This window comes from Pan paniscus, chromosome 12 (assembly GCF_029289425.2).
Source record: "Pan paniscus chromosome 12, NHGRI_mPanPan1-v2.0_pri, whole genome shotgun sequence".
NCBI classification, from domain to species: Eukaryota; Metazoa; Chordata; class Mammalia; order Primates; family Hominidae; genus Pan; species Pan paniscus.
In genome coordinates this window covers 80,042,558-80,062,993 of record NC_073261.2, presented here as the reverse complement: position 1 = coordinate 80,062,993, position 20,436 = coordinate 80,042,558, and the positions used below count along the sequence as shown (strand labels likewise).

Below are 20,436 nucleotides of genomic sequence, written 5' to 3'. Positions count from 1 at the left end.
GAGCAAAGTATTAATTTATAAATCCAATGAGATCTCAGCTCGTTTTCTTCATACCTTTTTGTATTTTTGAAGTTGCTTATACTAAATATGCACTACCCTTATCTTCACCATGGCATTTTTAAAAAGGAAATTATGTGTTGGGAAAAGCTAGGTTATATGATGGACAGATAATGAAGGTCTGTTTCTAATCGTGCCACATGGCCAGTGCTGCTTGTCAGCAGGCGCTCTGTTCACAGGACCTTGAAAAAGCCAGAACTCGGGGCTTTTGTTCCAGTTCCACATACTCCCATTACCTTTCTAAACCTCAGTTTTTCCTTATCTCTAAAATGGGAATGATGGTAGCTGCTCTTCCTAGCCTACTGTGTGAAATTTACAAATTTAGTTACAGATTTCCAGATTCACTCACGAGTGTTTTAGACTGTAGTGTGTGATCCAAATGTAAAGTGGTATTATTCACTAATATGTAGAATAAAGAATGCCCCACTGTCTTAGCCCATTTGGGCAGCTACAACAAGATACCATAAACTGAGTGGCTTATAAACAACAGAGTTTCATTTCTCATGGTTCTGGATGCTGGGAAGTCCAGTATCCAGGTGCCAGCAGATTCAGTGTCTGGTAAGGGCCCACTTTCTGGTTCATAGCTGTGTCTCCACATGGTGGAAGGGGTGAGAGGGTTCCCCTGGGCCTCCTTTGCAAGTGCACTAATCCCATTCATGAGGACTTCACTGTCATGAGTTAATCACCTCCCAACGGTTCCACCTTCAGATACTATCACATTGGGAGTGGGGATTTCAACATAAGTATTTTGAGGGCACATAAACATTCAGACCTTGGCACCCACTAAGGCTTGGGCTTGATGAAGCTAAGCACAGGGACAGTTCATTATGATTATTCCTGTGTACGCACAGCTTTTCCCAGCTGGGCTGGGGAGTCCACGTGTCCTCCGGTTACGTAAGGAGCTGGGTTATCTGGAGCCCCAGATGGGCTGCTTAGTAATTGAATCTGCTGCTCTTTTCTACAAGGCTGCCTGGGGCTGAGAAGGCCAGAAGATAAGTATCTCCAGTCAACCCAAGCAGAATTGACCATTAGAGGGCCACGCTGGGTGAGCCCCAGACATTACTGTCAGCTCTGAATGCAGTCCAGGCCCTCTGCTCCAGGGACACAGACCGTCAGAGTAGGTCAGAGAGCTGGAGGCTCAGCCCCAGCGGAGGGGAGGTTGGGAGGCTGAGGTATGAGATGCTTTCCAGGATTCCTCTTTCAGGGAAGTGGCAAGTGAAAGCATTTGTCCCTGTTTTAACCACTCCAGTCTCATGTCTTCTCTCTTCTTTGTCCCCTCTTGTAGACTTTTGATATACTAGTGTGGATTATTAGTCTTATCTCCCAGATGGGCTGTGGTCTCTTTCAGGATAGAGACCATGTCCCTCAGGAGAGGTGTGTGTATTAAAGCATATTAATGCCTTTTTTCTCTTGTCAAAGTCTGTCTGATCTGGCCAGCTCCTGCTGAATTTGCTAATTTAATGTTTTCCATTCTGAATTTGTAACTTTTTGTTGTTTTGCTTTGAGATGGGTTCTCACTCTGTCACCTGAGCTGGAGTGCAGTGGTGCATGGCTCACTGCAGCCTCAAGCTCCCAGGTCAAGGGATCCTCCTGCCTCAGCCTCTTGAGTAGCTGGGACCACCGGTGTGTGCCACCATGCCCAGCTAATTTCTAATTTTTTTAGAGATGGGGTCTTGCTGTGTTGCCCACCTGGTCTCAAACTCCTGGGCTCAAGCAATCCTCCTGCCTCAGTCTCCCAAAGTGCTGTGATTATAGGCATGAGTCACTGTGCCTGGCCTATTTTCTGTTTTCACTATCTAACATTGATACCTTTCCTCCCTTTGTGATAGATTCCCCTACTGATCCCTGCAGCCTTTGGACATCAGAATGTACCTAGAACACTGACCACTGGAACACTGCCTTCATCTCAAACATTTTTGTCACTCCTTTGGAATGGCCCTCACAGCCAAGACCATTCTTTTCAATACCTTCAATTGTGGCAAAGTCTTATCTTTTGAGGGCACATTTTATCCTATCAAACAACCACAATCCATCCACAGCTAAGTCTGGTGACTAACGGGGTGGGTAAACTGGATAATATTGTTTGGGGTTTGAAATGAGGTGTGTCCTTTGAAGAGTTGTGACTGATTTTCTTATGTGGCTCTGAAGTTAATTCTAAAAGACTTCCCAAAAGACAGAGCAATGGCCACCTACCAGCATAAAGTTATAGGCTTCTCCCAAGGTGGCTTCTTTGAAGGGTAGCCACCTTCTGTGTGGCATCTATTTCACATGTCTCATTATTTTCATCTCCCTCTTCCTATTAGCCATAGCATCTGGTACAGTGGTGATCACACCAACTCCTAGATAAATGACTGTTTGGCTTATGATGGTGACTTCAAATTTGCTGGACACAGTGAATATGGACACAGTGCATGGTAGAGGGAAAGAGTGTGGTTAGGTTTTGGAAGTGGACCTGGGCGTCAGTCTTCCATAGACACATGATCACAGGCCCAGAAATCTATGTTTTAATAAGTCCTCCAGGTGATTCTGATGCAAGCTAAAATTGAGACCCACTGCTCTGCAAAACTGGGGCCAATAACACTGCATCATTTAAGTGAGGATCAAATGAGACCATTTATTAAATGCATCTGGCCCCAGTGCTCAATAAATATGTTTCCTTTTCATCCTACTCTTTGAGAAAGGTGACATAGCTGTTTGCATCTCCAAAAACATTTAAGTCCAACCCCATCTGCCTCCCCCCACCACACACACACCCACCCATCCATCCTTCCTTTAAAAACTGGCTGCTTTGGAACCGTGGTCCTCAGCCCTGGCTACACATGGGGAGCTTTTAAAACTCCCATTGCCCAGCCTGCACCTGAGACCTATTAAATCTGAATCTCTGGGGATAGAGCCCAGGCATCTGTTTTTTAAGGTTCCTCTGGTGACTCCAGTGAGCAGCAAAACTGAGAACCACCGACTTTGGTTCTGCCCCAATTAAGTATGGGGACCAGTGACTCTTCCTCATCTCTGGAACCTGGAGCTGGGTGTGTTTCTCCTATCAGGCAGCCCCTGTACAGCAGCCACAAGCCTCATAGAAGTGTCACTAGACCTCTCCCAATTGCATTTGACCTTTATTTCCTCCATTCTCAGCTTCTTGCAAATTGGCTCCAGCTTAGAATTTCACCACCAACCAATAGACTGATCCCAGCTGGCTTAATTAGCCTCAGTCATCTCTTTACCTGCTGAAATCCATTCTGTTTCTAAGCCATTTAACCTTATAGGGTAATAGGCATATTGTTTTGATACCTGAATGGCCACAGGCATTAGGCATGTGAGTCCTAATCACTCTAAAAGTCTAGCTAATTAGGCAGCCAACCCCTCTGTGTTACTGGTGACAGACATCTTGGGGCCTCACTCCAGGCTGTGTTCATATGGAGGTCAGGAACCAAGATCATCTTGACCAAGAGCAGATCATCCTTAGATTCATGACTTAAGTAGCGATCCCTAAGCCATGCTTGGAGCAATGACCTAAAAGTTAAGATGTTTTTAAGATAACGAAGCTCTGGGCACAGAGGTTTCTCCTGGATGAACTGTAGCATATCTCTGCTGACAATTTTTGGACATTTCAGTTTTGTTTTATCTTTTGACTGGCTGCCTGGTGCTTAAGTGGTTGTTAACTTTAGCTGGGATCAAACGTTTCAGAATGTGAGTTTCCACCTCGGGGAGAGTAACTATAAATTTGTGCATATTAAAATGTCCAGGGGGAAAAAAAACAAACCCAAAACAAATAGAAACAGCTTTTTCTCCACCTGCGGCATAGATAGATACTGTGGCAGGGTTGGACCTGCTGCTTTTATGGAACACTGCAGAGCCACATCTGATAACATTCCCCCACACTCCCAGCACTACTGTGACGGGCACCTGTGTCTGCTAAGGCCCACAGCACTTAGTCCCTTCTTCCCCTGCCGACCCCATCTGAACTCTGATGCTGGTTCTTAGTCCTACTCTTAACATTCCAGGTATTCTCCTAAGGTGAATGGGTGCTCACTTAAAGACATGAGGCTCCCCTCATGAAATTTTTGTCACTGTATTTAAAAAAGTATTAGCCCTTCTTCCCAAAGTATGTGTGAGCATCCAGGTTGTGGGAAAGTATCAACACAGCACAGGGAACATCAAAGTTGTACAGTAAATGATAGTTTCCTTGCTGCCAATGGAAAAACTTTTGATCTTGGACCCAGAAGAACTAGGTTTGAGACAGTGTTTTTAGCAAATTATTTAATCTCTCTAAATCTCCACATCCTCATCTATTAAATGGAGATGATAGTTTCTATCTCTCAGGGTTGTGAGAATCAAATGAGATAACACATGTTAAGAAGAAGTGCTTTCTGTAAAGGCATTATTATTTGTCCTTTTAGGTTCAGCTGAAATCCCACCTCCCTGACTTTTGAACCAAGAGGCTGCCTAAGATTCTCAATCTTCCTTTTTCTGGAAGTTAAGGTGTTGCTGTTTCTTTATTTCTTGCCAAAGCCACTATCTCCTACAGTTAAGCAGTGAAAAGAGTATTCGCCTAGGAAGAGCAGGGGTCTAGCCCTAGCTCTGCCACTGATTAGCTGGATTGCTCTAGGCAAGTAACTTACCTGCTCAAGTGTCTGTTTCCAGATCTGTGAAAGGGGAACAGTGACAGTACCTGTCTTGCCTACCTCACTTGGTTGCAAGGATGGAATTAGATAGGGATCCCCTGTGTGTTTCCGGACTTCTAAGTGTCTGCTCACTGACTATAAACCCTTAAATGGCTTATGTAGGCGTTGGCTTTGTGACATTGGGCAAATGACATATTATGTCTGAGCATCAGTTTCCACATCTCTACATTGTGTAAACAATACCTACTTTATTTTGTTGTTAGGAAGAGTATAATGAACTAATATATGAAAGGTTCTTGATACAGCACAAGGCACAAAAAGCACAGCAAGACTCATATATCAGATGCCATTGTCAGAGCATTGACTCCAGATTGCCATTTCCCTACCTGGCTTTTCCTCTCTGCCTCTTCTTCGAGGAAGGGGCCAATGGCAGAGGGAAGCTTTGTGCATGCAGATATTGGCGTTAATGCCATAGCCTGTGCTGGGATTGCTTTTGCTTCAGGATGGCTTCCCTTGTCCCCTGATGACGAGGTTATGTGTTGATGATGCTTTTGTTGGAGAGCACAAGGGTTAGTGCTAGAGAATGAAATCCAGCATCTTTCACCTGACCCTCCTGATCCAAAGGCATGATGTGTGCGGTTTCAGCATCCTGCCCTCTTCCCATCTTCCTTTCCTGTGCCAGAATACTTGCAATTCTTTAACCTTTTCTCCACAATCAGGTCAGGATTAAAATGCAAGTGGGAGGGACTAATATAAAAACTGCCACTAAAGGTCTAATCAGGGCAAGTCCTGAGAAGGTGGGGAAAGGGGGGTGCAGGGGTAGGTGTCCTGAAGGTTGGAAGTCAGGGAGAGAGGGAAACAGAGATTAGATAAAGGAAGCATAGAAGGGAGACATGACAAGAAAAATAGTTTCACTCATTTCACAATTTTTCTGAAGGTTCTTCTTGACCATCAACAGCTGTTGGACAATTCATCCTTTAATCCGAGTATATGATGCTTAATCCATCCACAGAGCTGGATAGTCTGTCTTTTTAAATGAAGTATGTTGTAAAATCAAAACAGTGCTTCTGCCCCAAATCTTGAGGGATTTGAGAGGCATGCTCACATTCCATGAATCCCAAAATACAGATTTTCTGTCCAAATAACAGGCTGCAAAGCCAAACAAAAGGAAAAGCAGCCTTTGGAATCTCAGATGGCAGGACAGAACGAGCCAGCTAGAGCTGATTGGATTGAGGCCTTGAAACCTATGAACTGCGCTGGGTGCTTTTTTATTTTATCTTATTTTTATTTTTATAGAGACGGGGTCTCACTATATTGCCCGGGCTGGTCTTGAACTCCTGGGCCCAGGTGATTCTCCCATCTGGGACTAGAGGTCCAAATACTACCATGCCTGGCTTAGATGCTTTTTAAAAAAATAAAAAAATACTTGTTTCTTTATTAAATACGCAATATAGGTTATTTATAGAAACACAAGAAAATACAGATAAGCATTACAAAGCAAAACAAAAACCAAAAAAACTTCCTGTAACCTCACTACCCTGCAACTGCTAACATTTTTGAGTAGAAGGAGACAGGACAGTCATTGGTGGTTAAGTGCCATGATTCTGGGGCCCACCTTCCCAGTGCAAAGCCTGACTTCCCCATTTACCTGCTGGAGGCCACAGGTAAATTACTTGGCCTCTATGGGGCAGTTTCCTCATATGTAAATTAGGTATAATAATAATAATAATAATAATGCCTACTTCCAAGGGCAGTTGTGTGAGTTTAAATAAGCCAAGGTAGTACTGCTTAAAACAGTCCTTGTAAGCACTATGTCTGTGATACCTATAATAATAGTTATTATACATCTAGCCTTTCTCCTATATAATTTATAGGAAGTATTATGTATAATACATTTCTGTGAAAATAGAATTGTCCTGTACTGTTTTGTAACTTTTTAACTCTCATGATTGTCTTTTCATGGCCATCTTTTTAATTAGTGTCAGCTAACATTGATTGCTTACAGTTGGAACAGGCTTAGTGCTAAAGATTTTACATAAATTATCACATTTAGTCCTCACAGTTAACTCTGTAGGGTAAGCACTATTGTTACCATTTTACAGATGAGGAGACTGAGGCTAAGCAGTTTAAATGATTTATTTACAGAGCTAACAAGCAGAGAAGTTAGAACTCCAATCTAAACATTCTGGCTTTTAAATATGCCTGTATTAGAACTTGCCATGGACTTTATAAGAAAGTCCAGGATTTCTTTAGGACTTCTAAAAGAGGCAGGCTTCAGTGCGTGTCATCTTTCCTTCCATCCTGCAGCAAAGAGGAGAATGAGGCTGAGACAGCCTGGCAACCTATGCTGGGAGGGCTTAGAGAGAAAATGTTTGTGCCCACTCCTTTTTAATCCTTGACAGAATGCACGTTGGTACTCTAGACTGTTGGGTGTTTGGCTAACTGTTCTGGGGCTGTAATGGCATTTTCAGTTTTTACTGTGGAAATCACTTTCTGGTATGAAGCGGGATCTAGGGTTCAGTACTACTCTTAATTTTTTCTGATTGTGTCTTATGCAGAAAAAGAACCTTAAAGCAGTTTTTTAATCTTGTTCTCCAGAGCCCTTGACAAAGCCATCTGAGCCACTGATCATAGCTTCCTTACCCTTCTCTTTCCATCCCTGGACATTCACCCCTATCCCCAGATATTCCAGGGCTAGGTCCCAGGCATTGGTAGTTAATTTAATCAGCCAGTCTTTGCCCAGACTCCACCCACGTAAAGCCCTGTTCTGGCCTCCACAGGGAATGCAAGAGGAGGACTTTGGTTGCGAAGACACCAACACACACAAAAGCAGAGCTAACAATACGAAGCAGGTTGTGTGTGGCTCAGACAACTGGTGTGAGCCCAGATCAGTCTAGTAGGGGAGTGTGGCTGCACTGTGGGTTGGGGCCATGGGGATGTCCTGGCCAGAGGTATGATAGGCTGACAGTAACCTTTCCGGGACTAACCCCTTCTTCTCCACTTAGGAGTAGCTCGGAGAGGAGGAAGGAGAAGTCCCGGGATGCTGCGCGGTGCCGGCGGAGCAAGGAGACGGAGGTGTTCTATGAGCTGGCCCATGAGCTGCCTCTGCCCCACAGTGTGAGCTCCCATCTGGACAAGGCCTCCATCATGCGACTGGCAATCAGCTTCCTGCGAACACACAAGCTCCTCTCCTCAGGTAAGGCCAGCAGGCTCCCCTAGGCTGGGCAGATGCCAGCCTTACCAGCATGTTCCTATATGCAGGGGACCCTTCTGCTGCCAGAGCTGGAAAGTCACCCCACTACAGAACTTTCACCCACAGAAACACCATCATGAGTGATTTATTCCTTCATGTTAAACATCTCCCTTCCAGCAGTGACCTTCACCGTGAATCCAGCTGTGAGAGGAGGGCAGGGACAGGACCAGGGAAGAACATGGGCACCCAGAGGCTGTGGAGAACACAGGCTGGGAGAACCAAGGACGGCTTTTGCTGACTTCTCAATTTGTTGCCATCTGGCCATAAGACCCATCCTCCACACTAGATTGAGTCCGTAGGAAGCATTCTAATCCTTAACTTCCAGTGCCTTCTCCAGAACAGCAAGAAGGTGTGCCCAGATGATCTTTTCCCTCTGAGAAGCCAGTTAGGCCAAGTAAATCATTTAGTCTCTCTGAACATTGGTTTCCTCGTGTATAAAATGGGGTTAAACATACTTCTTGCCCAGGGTGTCGGTGAGAATGGACTGAAATGATGTCCATAAAGCACCTGGCCTGGCTGAGCTCACTCACACTGGGGAGTCCTTGACATCACCCCTCCCCAGGAAAATAACTGGTTCTCCCCTCCCTAGTACCTCTGCAACTCCAAAGTTCACAAAACATTTGCTTTTTCTCAGTTACATTCTTCAAGAAACCATTTCCTATGCGTCCTGACCAGAAACAGGTGTCTTGAGTAGTCTTCTGGTTTCAGATCCTAGGTGACATTCTCATCAGGGGTGTCAGTTCTGTAAGGACGCTGGGCAACGTGTTGTGCTCCTCCCCGCCTGGTCCGGTGCCACAGGTGGGGACAGTGTCTGACGGGTGAGCATGAGGGAGGCACTCAGGGAGGGAAGGTTCTTTTGTGGTTGTTTTTCAGTTTTCCGGAGTAAGCCTGGTGCCTTGGAGACGGTGGATTCCGCCATCCTGTTATGAAGTGGCTATTCTGGGAAAGAGGGAATCCAGTGTGAGGCTGGGAGGCCAGACCAGAATGTACTATTCTGGTCCCTGTAGTACAGGAAGGATATGGGGGACAGACTTTCAGAAAATAGGACGACAGCTCAGTGGGCCTGGGGTTGGAGGGCTAGGCCTAAAGTGGCGAAATGTGCAGACAAGAGCAGGAGAGCCAAGGGGGAAGATATGCTCTATAAATACTTTCAAAGAACAATGCAAGACAATGGCAGATACATGATCCTAGATGCTGCAAAGAGAGAACAGTGGGCTGAGCCCTGGTAAGGCTTGGATTGCTGGATATAAGAAAGGCTGGGAGACTCCATCACAGGGCATTTGTGTACCCCTCCCTTTAAAAAGGCTTGTCTTCCTAGATAACTGAGGGCCAAGTTGGCTAATGTTGCAATCATCTTTACATATAAAGAGTAGACAGTGGAGGATTTAATGACTGGATGGAGGCCCCTTCCCCACAGTGAGAACCCTCTCCCCTGCTTTCCTGCTGTGGTACTTGAGATTTTGCTCTTAGACATTAATTCCTTTGGATTAATCATTGCTTCTTTCATCACCACTCCAATTCCTCCACCCACACAAAGCCCCAGAAGGGGTAATACAGGTTGAGTATCCCTTATCCGAAATGCTTGGGAGCAGAAGTGCTTTTGATTTTTTAATTTTTTTCAGATTTTGGAATACTTGCATTGTATTTATCAGTTGAGCATCCCTAACCCAAAAATCTGAAATTTGAAATGGTCCAATGAGCATTTCCTTTGAATGTTGTGTTGGATTTTGGAGCATTTCAGATTTCAGGTTTTCAGATTAGGGACAGTCAACCTGTATATTAATTGTACAACGCCTCTGACTAAATTTGGACTCGTTGTGTTTCTCCTTATTTCACAGATAAGTGAAGCACAGACAGGTTAAGATTGCTCAAAGTCACACATTTAGCACATGGTGAACCTGCACCTGGAATTCAAGTCCTTTTGAATTTTGGTCCATGGGAAAACAGACATGGGACAGCAAGAGCATTTTGTAAACCTGGTTAGGCAAAGATGCTGACACGGGCTGAGGTATGGGGTGTGGGGGAAGGGAGAAGGTAGGGGAACAAAGGTCAACAGAGGCAGCTGGGGGCCAGCGTGATGGGGAGGAGGTCCTCACACATTCAGAGAGTTGTCCTGTCCTTCCCCCTAGTGCAGGGCTTCGTTTTGCATGCTTGCCCTCCTGAGCCTGGCTGTCCGTCTCAGTGGTTCAAAGGTTGGCCTGGAAAAGGCCACGAGTTAGGCTGGGCTCTCTGAGCACATCTACCTGTGTGTGTTCTGGTGTGAGCCCTCGTGTGCTGATGGGAACCCCTGTGTGCTAAACACACCCACAGAGATAGGACCAGAGTGGCCACAGTGGGACATCCCATATCTATCCCATCTCCGGAGCCTATTGAAAGTTGTGGGCACAAACTTGCCTGCCCTCTGGCTGGGCTCGGCCCTAGACCAGCTAGAGCCCTTAGCCTGTCAGCTCTGGTCCTCTCTGTCCCAAGGAAAGAAGTGAAGGAAAAGGATAAAAAGTTTCTACTTTTGGCCATGTGGTCCTGGTGTCCTTGAAGGAGAAGTTCTCACCGAACGAGCACAGCCCAGGGAGGAGGAGATGGTTTCTCAGCACCCGCTTTTCTCTGACTTCTCTCCCAGGCTCCTGCCACACATTCTCTAGACTGATTGTTAAATTATTTTCAGAAATTGTAAGACAAGATCTTTTTCTTTCTAAATCGTATTTTGCTTTTCCAACACATGTAGCGTTATGAAGAGGAGTACAGGATTTGTGGGCAGATAGACCTGCATTGGAATCTTAGTTTGTCTGCCTTCTTTCTCTGCAATGTCGTAAAAATTTCTCTTTGAACTTTAGTTTCCTCATCCGCACAAAGGGAATAATGGTGCTTACCCTGCAATGTTATTTGGGGATTGAGATAATAGATATAAAAGGCCTTATCCTCTAGCCTGCCACATATTAAGCTCTCAATAAGTTATAGCTTAGAAATAAAAATTATTATTATCAAATATATTGATTTATATTAAATATAGGCTTCTGGAGAAATGACGTAAAAGAAAACCCAATGTAAATTCTTACTATCCTCTAACCTACTTTCTAGCAATTTCTATCAAAATGCAGAGTCGTCAGACTTTTCCAAGGCAAAACAACCCACACATTCATTATTTAAGCATTTCTAACAAAGGCGAGTACCAATTTTGGCTCACTTTATAATAGGAAATAGCTGGTTGCATACCTCAAAGTTCAAAAGGCTAAAAAATACCAGGTTTTTCTTTAGAAAAGTTTCTCTTTACTTAGTAACACGTTTCCCTTTGATTTTCACAGTAGGCTGTTCTGTGTGGGAATGTTGGAGAGGAAACCTCAACGTTGAGAAATTCAGGCTGTGGGTCTGGGCTGCTGATTGAGATTCGTATCACAGGAAGCAAACTGAAACAATAGCTTTATGATATTAGCTTCCACGCTGGGCTGAGGACAGAACACACTCTTACAGGAACATTGGTGGAAATGCCACTTGATTGTCTTAAATCCTCTTTCAAGATGAGCCCCACAAACCATGAGCGAATCAGGGTCAACTCTGCATTCTGAGGGCATTAAACCGCAGTGAATATACAAAATTTGCTTTTCATTGTAAAACTGAATTTTGGGCTTGCCCAAACTCATACATGGCGAAATCAAATTCATTTCCGTGGACCTGGAGATCAGCATGAAGCAAGGTTTCTAAAGAGAAGTGTCAGTTGCATTATGGATTCATCATCATTTGCTTAGCGAAGACATCAGTTATAACAAGAGATTATATTTTCCTGATCTCTAGACTACTAAGGGAAGGATATTAAAATGTGAGACAAGTGATTTTAAAGTTTTTAAGGCTTGATATGACCTTTCCATGCAGGAAAAGTGGGACAAAGAAAGAATTGTGGAGGCAGATATATGTTCTGGTACCCTCTCACACCCCACTTTCAGACTTCTTTTCCCAGGCTTTCACTCCTACCTCCACCCCTTTGTCCCACCCACTCCAAATCAAGGCCTTTTTCTGTCCTGTTTGGAAAGAACTCAATAAGCTGATTCATGTGAGGATGTTAATGGGTGAGAGCAGCTAATATACAGTCTCTTCTAGAGATACTGACTTTGTTCAGATCATTCCTTTAACTTAAACTAAAAAGTCTGGTCAGTCAACAGGTGTTTGCTGAACCCAGTCCTGTACTACATCAAGGGTAATACAGAGAGGCAAGATAGGATAGTAAGATATATGCAAAGAACAAAGGCATGAATCTCTCCTAGTGGACTTTCAGGACTCTCAGGGAGCCCAGGAAGATCAGGAAGGACACAGTGCCTTCTGTCAAAGGCATCAGAGGAGCCCAGGCCTGCTAATGGTGGCATTTAAAGGTATGGCTAAGGATCCAGTAAGCGATCCCAGAATGATTTCCCTGTGGCTTGACTGGCACTGCTCTTGCAGTCTGCACATCCGGGAGGGCGGGGATTGAGGGGCCAGGCTGTGGGTCAGGTGGAGGGGAGGAATCAGTTTAGGCAGAGCCTTAGAAGGAGGGCCCCTGTGGTGGTCACAAAGTGGTAACTGCCAAGCACATCTGAACCAGGAAGACCCCATCAGAATGGCTTTAAGAACAGTCAGAGCAGTCCTGGAACTTCTCGGAGCAGGAAACAAGAGGCAAAGTGACCTTGGTGGAATAAAATTGCAGCCAGCATTCTGACCAGCAGCTCCGTGGGGCAGCCTCGTCTCTGAGACCACTCAGGAGGCTCTGCTCTGCCACTCTGCCTGCTCTCTCCCAATGCACAGCCCCTGCTGCCCAGGAAGTCCCACCCCACGTGGGCGGTGCTGCCTGAAGGAAATGAGCGTTGCTCCGGAAAAAGTGCTCCAAAACCTCAGCCCGCGCATATCCTGGCTGTGGGGAGTCATCAAAGCCTGTTTACCGGGGCTATTTTTAGCATTAAAGAATCTTGTTATGCTCCCCAGGACGGGCATGCACTGTCTCAGCAGAGCACCTCTGGTTTTAATGAGCCATCTCTCGTCTTTGGGGTCAGACCCTGAAGGGTCCTCGGAAGCAAGTAACTGAGATCTGGAGCCCAGGATGATTTACAGACCCAGTTGGTGGCTTATTGAGCACCTACTCTGGGCTCCTCACTTTGTTCTGACCAAGAGTTGATGCTGGATTGTTGCATCACCTTACAGCAGTTTATCTGTCTTCCCCACCAGTCTGTCGATTCCGAGGGAAGGAATTGCTCTTACACCTTTCAGTATCCCTGATTCTCCTTAAGACAGGACTGAGCACACAGTAAGTGACACTTCTGGACAGATTACCTTGTGCCTAGCATAAAGCAGACATGAACACAGTAGAAACTTAATAATGGTGTAGGGAATGAGTGCATTTTTCCATGTAACACTGAGTAGGATATTAATGGTACATCAGGGAAGACACGATGTTCATAGGGGAAGGGGCAGAAGGGTCTTCAGCAGATTTGTGACATGAGCCTCCATGGTGAGGGGCTACCTCCTGGCTCCCCAGTTTTCACTCTCAGCTCCAAGCTGGGAGTGACCTGGCCAGGTTCCTTCAGAAGCTCCCAGGAGAACAAGCAGGTGCTGTGAGGGCAACTAGTTCCACAGAGGGAAGAGACCCTGTCCCAGCCCTGCCGTCACAGGGTCCCTGGGGCCAACCTGCTGGCTTCCTGGTCCTGCAGCCATTGTGACCTCAGTCCCAAGACATTCTGTTACCCTTCATGGCCCTAGATTGCCCCTCTCCCTCCCGGAGGCCAGCTGACCCGATGCTGCTATAGCCAATTTCGCCACCTCCTGGAAGCAAATGCACTGGGCATGGGTGGAAACCAGTTTGGCTGTGTTGGAACTGTTAAAAACAGGAAATTTTAAGCAGGACTATTTCCTCTGGGACTAGTTAACCCAAATAGGGTTGTCTTGGGATTACTTCAGATTTTGAAGTCAGCGTTACCACTGAGATCAAAGAAATTGAAGAGAAAATATCTTCTCGGTTGGCTAGAAACCACAGGGTTGGCCTCTGTGTATCTATAGAAGGTGGTCACCTATCTGGTGTGATTGAAGTGGCGCTGAAAACCTCTCCTCACTCATCTCCAAAATAAGTCACCACCTGCCAGCACAGGGTAATTAAGGTCACTCGTAGGATCTTTGAGTTGAGGCCATAGCTCTCAGCATGTGGTCCTATGAGTAGCAGGGTCAGCATCACCTGGGAACTTTTTAGAAAAACAGATTCTCAGTTCTACTGAACCAGGAACCCAGCGGGGGCCCATACAGGGCCAGCTTCATGGGCGTGCAGCACAGGCAGTCTTAGAGGGCGCCACACTTAGAAGGTTCTCAGGCTTGGTTTAATTTTTCCAATGAGAGGTCTCACATTTTTATTTTGCACTGGGCCACGCAAATTATGTAGCAGTGCTGGTCTCAGAAATGTTTCTTTCAGCCTGGCCTATAGATGATTCTGATGCATACTCAAATTTGAAAGCACTGAGTTAAGTCATTTTCTCCCCTAAAGCCCCTGTTCAAATGAAGATTTTAGCTGGGAAAGCTAACATTCAGAGTGGCATCGCCCACACCTGGGACATTGCATCATCACTTCAGCGGGCTGATGAGCTGGCAGAGAACAGGTGTATCAGCAGAAACCCCAAGCAGGGATCAGGTGTGCGTATGTGTATGGTGTAAGGTCATTCCCATGACCTGTGGTTCTCCCCTCTCCAGGCTAGCCGCCTGAACCAGGGTGTGGAGAGGAAAGAATTTCCCTTGTTTCACCATTTTAGCAGAACAGAGGGAAAGCCATCGGGGCATTACTCTGTACAACCCAACTCTTGGCTCTGAAGCCTTGCCCATCCCTGGACAGGACCCACTGTGATCCTCTGCAAAAGGCATCTGTGACTCTGGCGTGTTCTCTGATCCTGTGTCCTGAAAGATAGCTGGTCCCCTTTGCCTTCACTGAAGCCTCTTGGTAGGAAGATCTTGTAATGTGGATTTGTTCTTCTTGAGGAATAACAGCAGGTAACCCAAAGCTTAAATTTAGAGGCTCGAGGAAAAAGATAAAAGAGAATCCCAGTTCCCTTGCAGAAAGGCCCTTGAATGACATTTCACAGCATTGATGTGTCCCTGGTCAAGTGGCCCATAAATTGAATTGCATTCTACATTCCTTAGAATAGTCTCCATTTGAAAGACTCCTTTTAGTTCAGTGAATATTAATGTTTGCAAGTGACATATTACTCTCATCCCCTTGTTCTGTAAATCAAGTGAGGCATATTTTGATTGATGTTTGCACTGGATAAATACAAATTTTCATAAGTAAATGTCTTCGGAGTTAAATAATGAACTAGGAGAAGAGGGCTGAAATAAAGTCTGTGGTTTGTGTATAACAACCAAAGGCCTGGGGCCTAAGAGGTTTTTTTTGGTCTGGGACAAGAGCCGAGTCTATATTTTTCAGATAGCAGAGGTATACTAGATAGGGCAGGATACTCAAAGTTGGGTGGTTCGGGGTGGAAGTTTTCCTAGGCTGCACCCAGCAACCACCTGTACAGCCTGCTGAGAATGCAGTTGCCTGCTCACTCTGTTTTGCACCTCTGGGCTTCACTGTCTCCAAACCATTCTGTATGCCATTGCCAGACTAATCTCCCCAAAGCAGTGCTTTGAGATGCACTCCTCTGATCACATTTGCTTGATATGTGAGGCCCCTCCAGGACACTGGGCCTGCCTCACCAGCCCAATCTCTGCGACTGGGAAATGGATTCTCTTCTTCAGCCAGATGGGCCTCTCTTCAGTCCTAGGACTGAAGCTTGTTCCAGGTGTTTTCCAGTGTTCACACAATCCCATCTGGTTCAGAAGGCCCTTCTTTCATTCCACAGAGTGAAATCTGTTTTTTCTAAGACTCTTCAAATCTTCTTTGGAACAGTTAGTTGTCTGTGATCACCCCAAAGCGACCCCCTCGTCCTCTGACCCATCTACACTTTTCCTTGGGAGCTCTTCCCATCTACACTTTTCCTTGGAAGCTCTTCCCATCTACACTTTTCCTTGGGAGCCCAGCTATGACACCCTTGAACTTTTATTTAGCTTTGCATCTCTGAGTGCTACATATTCCTCACCTGGGATCTGAGCAATTTGAGGGTAGTGTATGTCTTGGAGCAGAAAGAAGAAAGAATTTACTGTTGTTATAGTTTTAGGCACTTTACGTACTTATCCTTACAATTCAGAGATGGAAATTGTTATTCCCATTTAGCTGATAAGGAAAGTGATATCCAAAGAGGTTGTTACTTATCCAGAGTCATAGCCTAATAGGAGGCTGATCTAGGAATAGAACCTGTGTTTAACTCCAAAGCCTATGAATGGTTGAGTGTGGCTTCTGGATTCAGCCGTCAAAGCTTGCTAGCTTTGCAATCTTTATACCTTTGGACAAATGGCTTAACCTCTCTACACTTCATCTGTAAAATGAGATTAAGAATAGTATCTACCTCGTAGGTCACTGTGAAGATTACATAGCATGCTTAGTGCAGTACCTTTCATGTAGTAATTGCAGTATATATTAGCAGCTAAAATTTGTTCCTACTACTACGACTACCATTATATTCAGGCATACTTTGATTGATGTTTGCACTGGATAAATACAGATTTTCATAAGTAAATGTCTTTGGAGATAAATAATGAACTAGGAGAAGAGGGCTGAAATAAAGTCTATGGTCTGTGTATAACAACCAAAGGCCTGCGGCCTAAAAGGTTTTTTTGGTCTGGGACAAGAGCTGAGTCTATAGGCTGTACAGGTGGTTGCTGGGGGCAGCCTGGGAAAACTTCCACCCCGAACCACTCACACAGCAGCTCCTACTGCTCTCATTACTAGTGCCAGAAGTACTGTTGTCACAACAAGCACACTGTCCTCGCAGCTCCCGTCAGAGTGTCCTCTGTGCAGTGGTGCCTGCTGCCAGGCGGAGGCAGACATTCAGATGGTCGGCAGTATGCGTTTCCAGAAAAGTCCACCCAATGCCTTTGCACCATCCCTGGCAAATGCCTATCTGTGCCAGTCACATCTGTTTTCACTCCACATTCATGCAAGCTGTCCCACCCCTCTCTCTTTCCAGTTTGCTCTGAAAACGAGTCCGAAGCCGAAGCTGACCAGCAGATGGACAACTTGTACCTGAAAGCCTTGGAGGGTTTCATTGCCGTGGTGACCCAAGATGGCGACATGATCTTTCTGTCAGAAAACATCAGCAAGTTCATGGGACTTACACAGGTGACACCCTCCTCTATCTCTTTCAAAAGAAGAAATGTTTCCATTTGGGGGTAGAAATGAGTGGAAGGTGCTAGCCACAATCCCAGTTGACCTCTCCGTGCAAATGCCCACGGTGACCCTCGCTGACCTCAGGCCACACGCCTCAGGCCACACTCCCACCCCCAAGCATTGGGTTTGGCTTTGCTCATGTCCATCCTGGTAGACAGCTCTCTACTGACTCATTAACAGACCAAGTCTCTGTCATCATCAGTAGTCCCCAATTACATCTTTCTGTCTGTGGACCTGACACTGGACTGGGATTACGAGAAAACCCAATTCAGTCTCCTCCCTGCCTCCAAATCTGGAAGGTGGCTCAGCTTACTCTTGGAGTCTTTTACTTCACTGTTAGGAATAATGATGCCTAACCTTGTTTTTGAAACAGGTGGAGCTAACAGGACATAGTATCTTTGACTTCACTCATCCCTGCGACCATGAGGAGATTCGTGAGAACCTGAGTCTCAAAAATGGTATCCTTAATTGTGTTTACTTCCTTCTTGCCCCCACTGGGTGGGAATCTGCCTCCCCTTTGTCTACGAGTATAAGGGAGATAGCTCATGGCCCTTGTGATGCAGGAAAAATGGATGTCCTTAAAAAATTTAAGTATGTAGCCTGTGAGATGAGATTGGGGCATTGAGAGGATCCAGTACTCAGAAATATCTCCTGCTGGCCCTGCATGGTGCCTGGTGTCCCACTACTAGGGGACACCTTTGGGTTAGGACACTGTCTCTAGGAGGTTTCATCACCCGAGTCAAGCATCTCTGCCAAATGACACCAGCCAAACCAATGAGGAATTAGTCTGTGCCAAAGTGCTCATGGTAACTACTGTAGTTATCTATTGCTGTGTAACAAACCACCTATAACATAGGGCTTTGATGATTATCTCCCAGGGTTCTGTGGGTTCAGTGGGTGGGTCTTGTACTCCATGTGATGTCAGCTGGGCTGCAGTCATCTGGGGGCCGGACTAGGCTGGGGTGATCAGGATAGCTCACACCCGTCTGGGACCTTGTGGCAGGTGGCTGGAACCCTGGACTCAGTTGGCATGCTGGGACAACAGGACTGTTCTCTCACTCTGTGGAGACTCAGAGACTCTCCCTCTCCATATGGTGTCTCTAGGGTAGCCAGACATCTTATGTGGCAGTTTAGGGCTCCCAGAAGCACTAAAGTGGAAGCTGCCAGGCCTTCTGAAGGCTTTGTCCCCAGATTGGCAGAGCATCACTTCTGCCCCATCTTGTTGGTTAGAGCATGTTACAGGCCAGCCCTGGCTCACTGTGGGAGGAAACTACATGAAGCCGTGAGTGTCAAAAGGCATGGCTTGTTGGAGCTACTTTTGGAGAAGAGCTACCACAGGAAATGGTAACCTGATGAGACATAGGTCAAGTAGGTTTTGATGGAGAAGAGGTTTAAAAAGATCTAGCATTCAGGACCTTACCCATGGGGATACCCAGCAGGTGCCAGCAGATGAGAGGACCCACACAGGCAGAAAGCAGGTTGCAATGGCAGTGGAGCTTCCTGTCTTGTAACTGTGGCCATTCAACAAAGGCATGAATAGGGACATTGTTAAGAGGACTGAAGCTTTGGTCAGAATTGGGGCTTAATTACTGTCAAGGTCCCTTCCAAACCTGAGATTCTGTCACTGGTCTGGGGAGATTCTGTGCATGTCTAGATGTCCTCTTTAACAACCTCACCTGTCACTGCCATGGGGCTTGTGCCTGTCTAGCCTGAATAACAGAGGCAGTGAGGCTAAGCCTACAAGGTTTGGCTCTTATTACCACACACGCTGCAAAAACAGACACTTCATTGGCTCACCTCCACCCTGTTACAGACTGAGCCTGCAGTCCACATTTGGGCCTGCAAAGTACGGAATTACAACCACCTCCTCTTCTACCACTGCCACAGCTCCCTCACCCAGCTCCTCTGCTCTCTCATCTGCAGGCCTTAGACCACCTGGGTCCTAGGGTACACTGGCAGAGAGCACCCTGTAGGCTGCTCAGTGTCTTGTCTGGTTCTGTGGGGAAAGGGCTACCAGACTTTCTAAAGCTCTCTAAAAAGAGGATTCATGTTCTGAATGGGTAGGTGCTTGAAGCCTGAGAAAGCCTGAGAAAACCAAAGACTGATTTCTTCTGTACTCCAGAAACCCTTTGGCCTTTGGGTTCTTAGTGTCAGTTCAGCCACTGACCATAGTCTGAGTTTGAGTCTGTGACCAGAAGCAAGTGCCCTACTTCTGTGTTCCTCAGTCTTTCTTTTCAAATTGATGGTATTGGACTAGGCAAAGGCGACAACCTTTCAGTTCTCAAGTGCCATGATTCACAGCCAAGTGACCTCTAATTATCTGAGTAGAACTTTAGATCTCTTGATCTGCATATTGAGGGCTTGGGATCAGTCAAACTCAATGAATCAGCAAATCTTCACTGAAGGTGCCAGCCTGTGGGTGGACTTGTGATCTAGACCTAAAGGTTTAGTGTGAGTTCCTAGAGGAAAAGAAAGCCATGAGGCAGATTGTGGAAGGCTTTGAAGGCCAGGTGGAGGGCCTTGAACTTTATTCCATAGACAATGGGGAGCTATTGAGGGTTTCTGTGCAGGGGTGGAGTGATCTGTGTGGAGCAGTGTTTAGAAAGAATGATCAAGGCCAGGCACGGTGGCTCACGCCTGTAATCCCGGGACTTTCGGAGGCTGAGGTGGGTGGATCACGAGATCAAGAGATCGAGACCATCCTGGCCAACATGGTGAAACCCTGTCTCTACCAAAATTACAAAAATTAGCTGGGCGTGGTGGCGCGTGCCTGTAGTCCCAGCTACTTGGGAGGCTGAGGCAGGAGAATCACTTGAACCCAGGAGGCAGAGGTTGCAGTGAGCCGAGATCACGCCACTGCACTCCAGCCTGGCGACAGAGCGAGATTCTGTCTCAAAAAAAAAAAAAAAAAAAGATCAAATGTCAGCATGGGGAGAATCCAGAGGTTACCAAGTTAAGAGGCCTCAATAATACCCCAGCAACAGCCACAAATGAATCCCTCCAGCCCCCTTACACCCAACAACTGGTCTGGTCCTGGTGGTGGGGCCAGATCCGAAGATACAGGTATATCTCATTGTATGCTAACCCCACCTCTGAAAATTAAAATGGTAAGAATCATAATTTGGTATGGGAGAAATGGTTTTATAATCGTGATGAAGGAATGTTCTCTCTTTTTTAAAAAAATTCACTATTCAATCTGTTACTGAGTGGGGTCCCCTAAGGATGTTGAAGTTTTGTTCAAGGGT

General features: G+C 46.0%; 1 protein-coding gene across 1 annotated transcript in view; it reads left to right on the top strand.

Moving 5' to 3' along the window:
* The window catches only part of EPAS1 (endothelial PAS domain protein 1), an 89,383-nt gene that overhangs the window by 41,935 nt on the left and 27,012 nt on the right, over positions 1–20,436 (top strand). Inside the window, exons 2-4 of the mRNA XM_003822658.5 lie at positions 7,685–7,875; positions 16,992–17,143; positions 17,565–17,649. Coding sequence (XP_003822706.1) covers positions 7,685–7,875; positions 16,992–17,143; positions 17,565–17,649 — 428 coding nt within the window. The remainder of the gene's footprint in view (positions 1–7,684; positions 7,876–16,991; positions 17,144–17,564; positions 17,650–20,436) is intronic.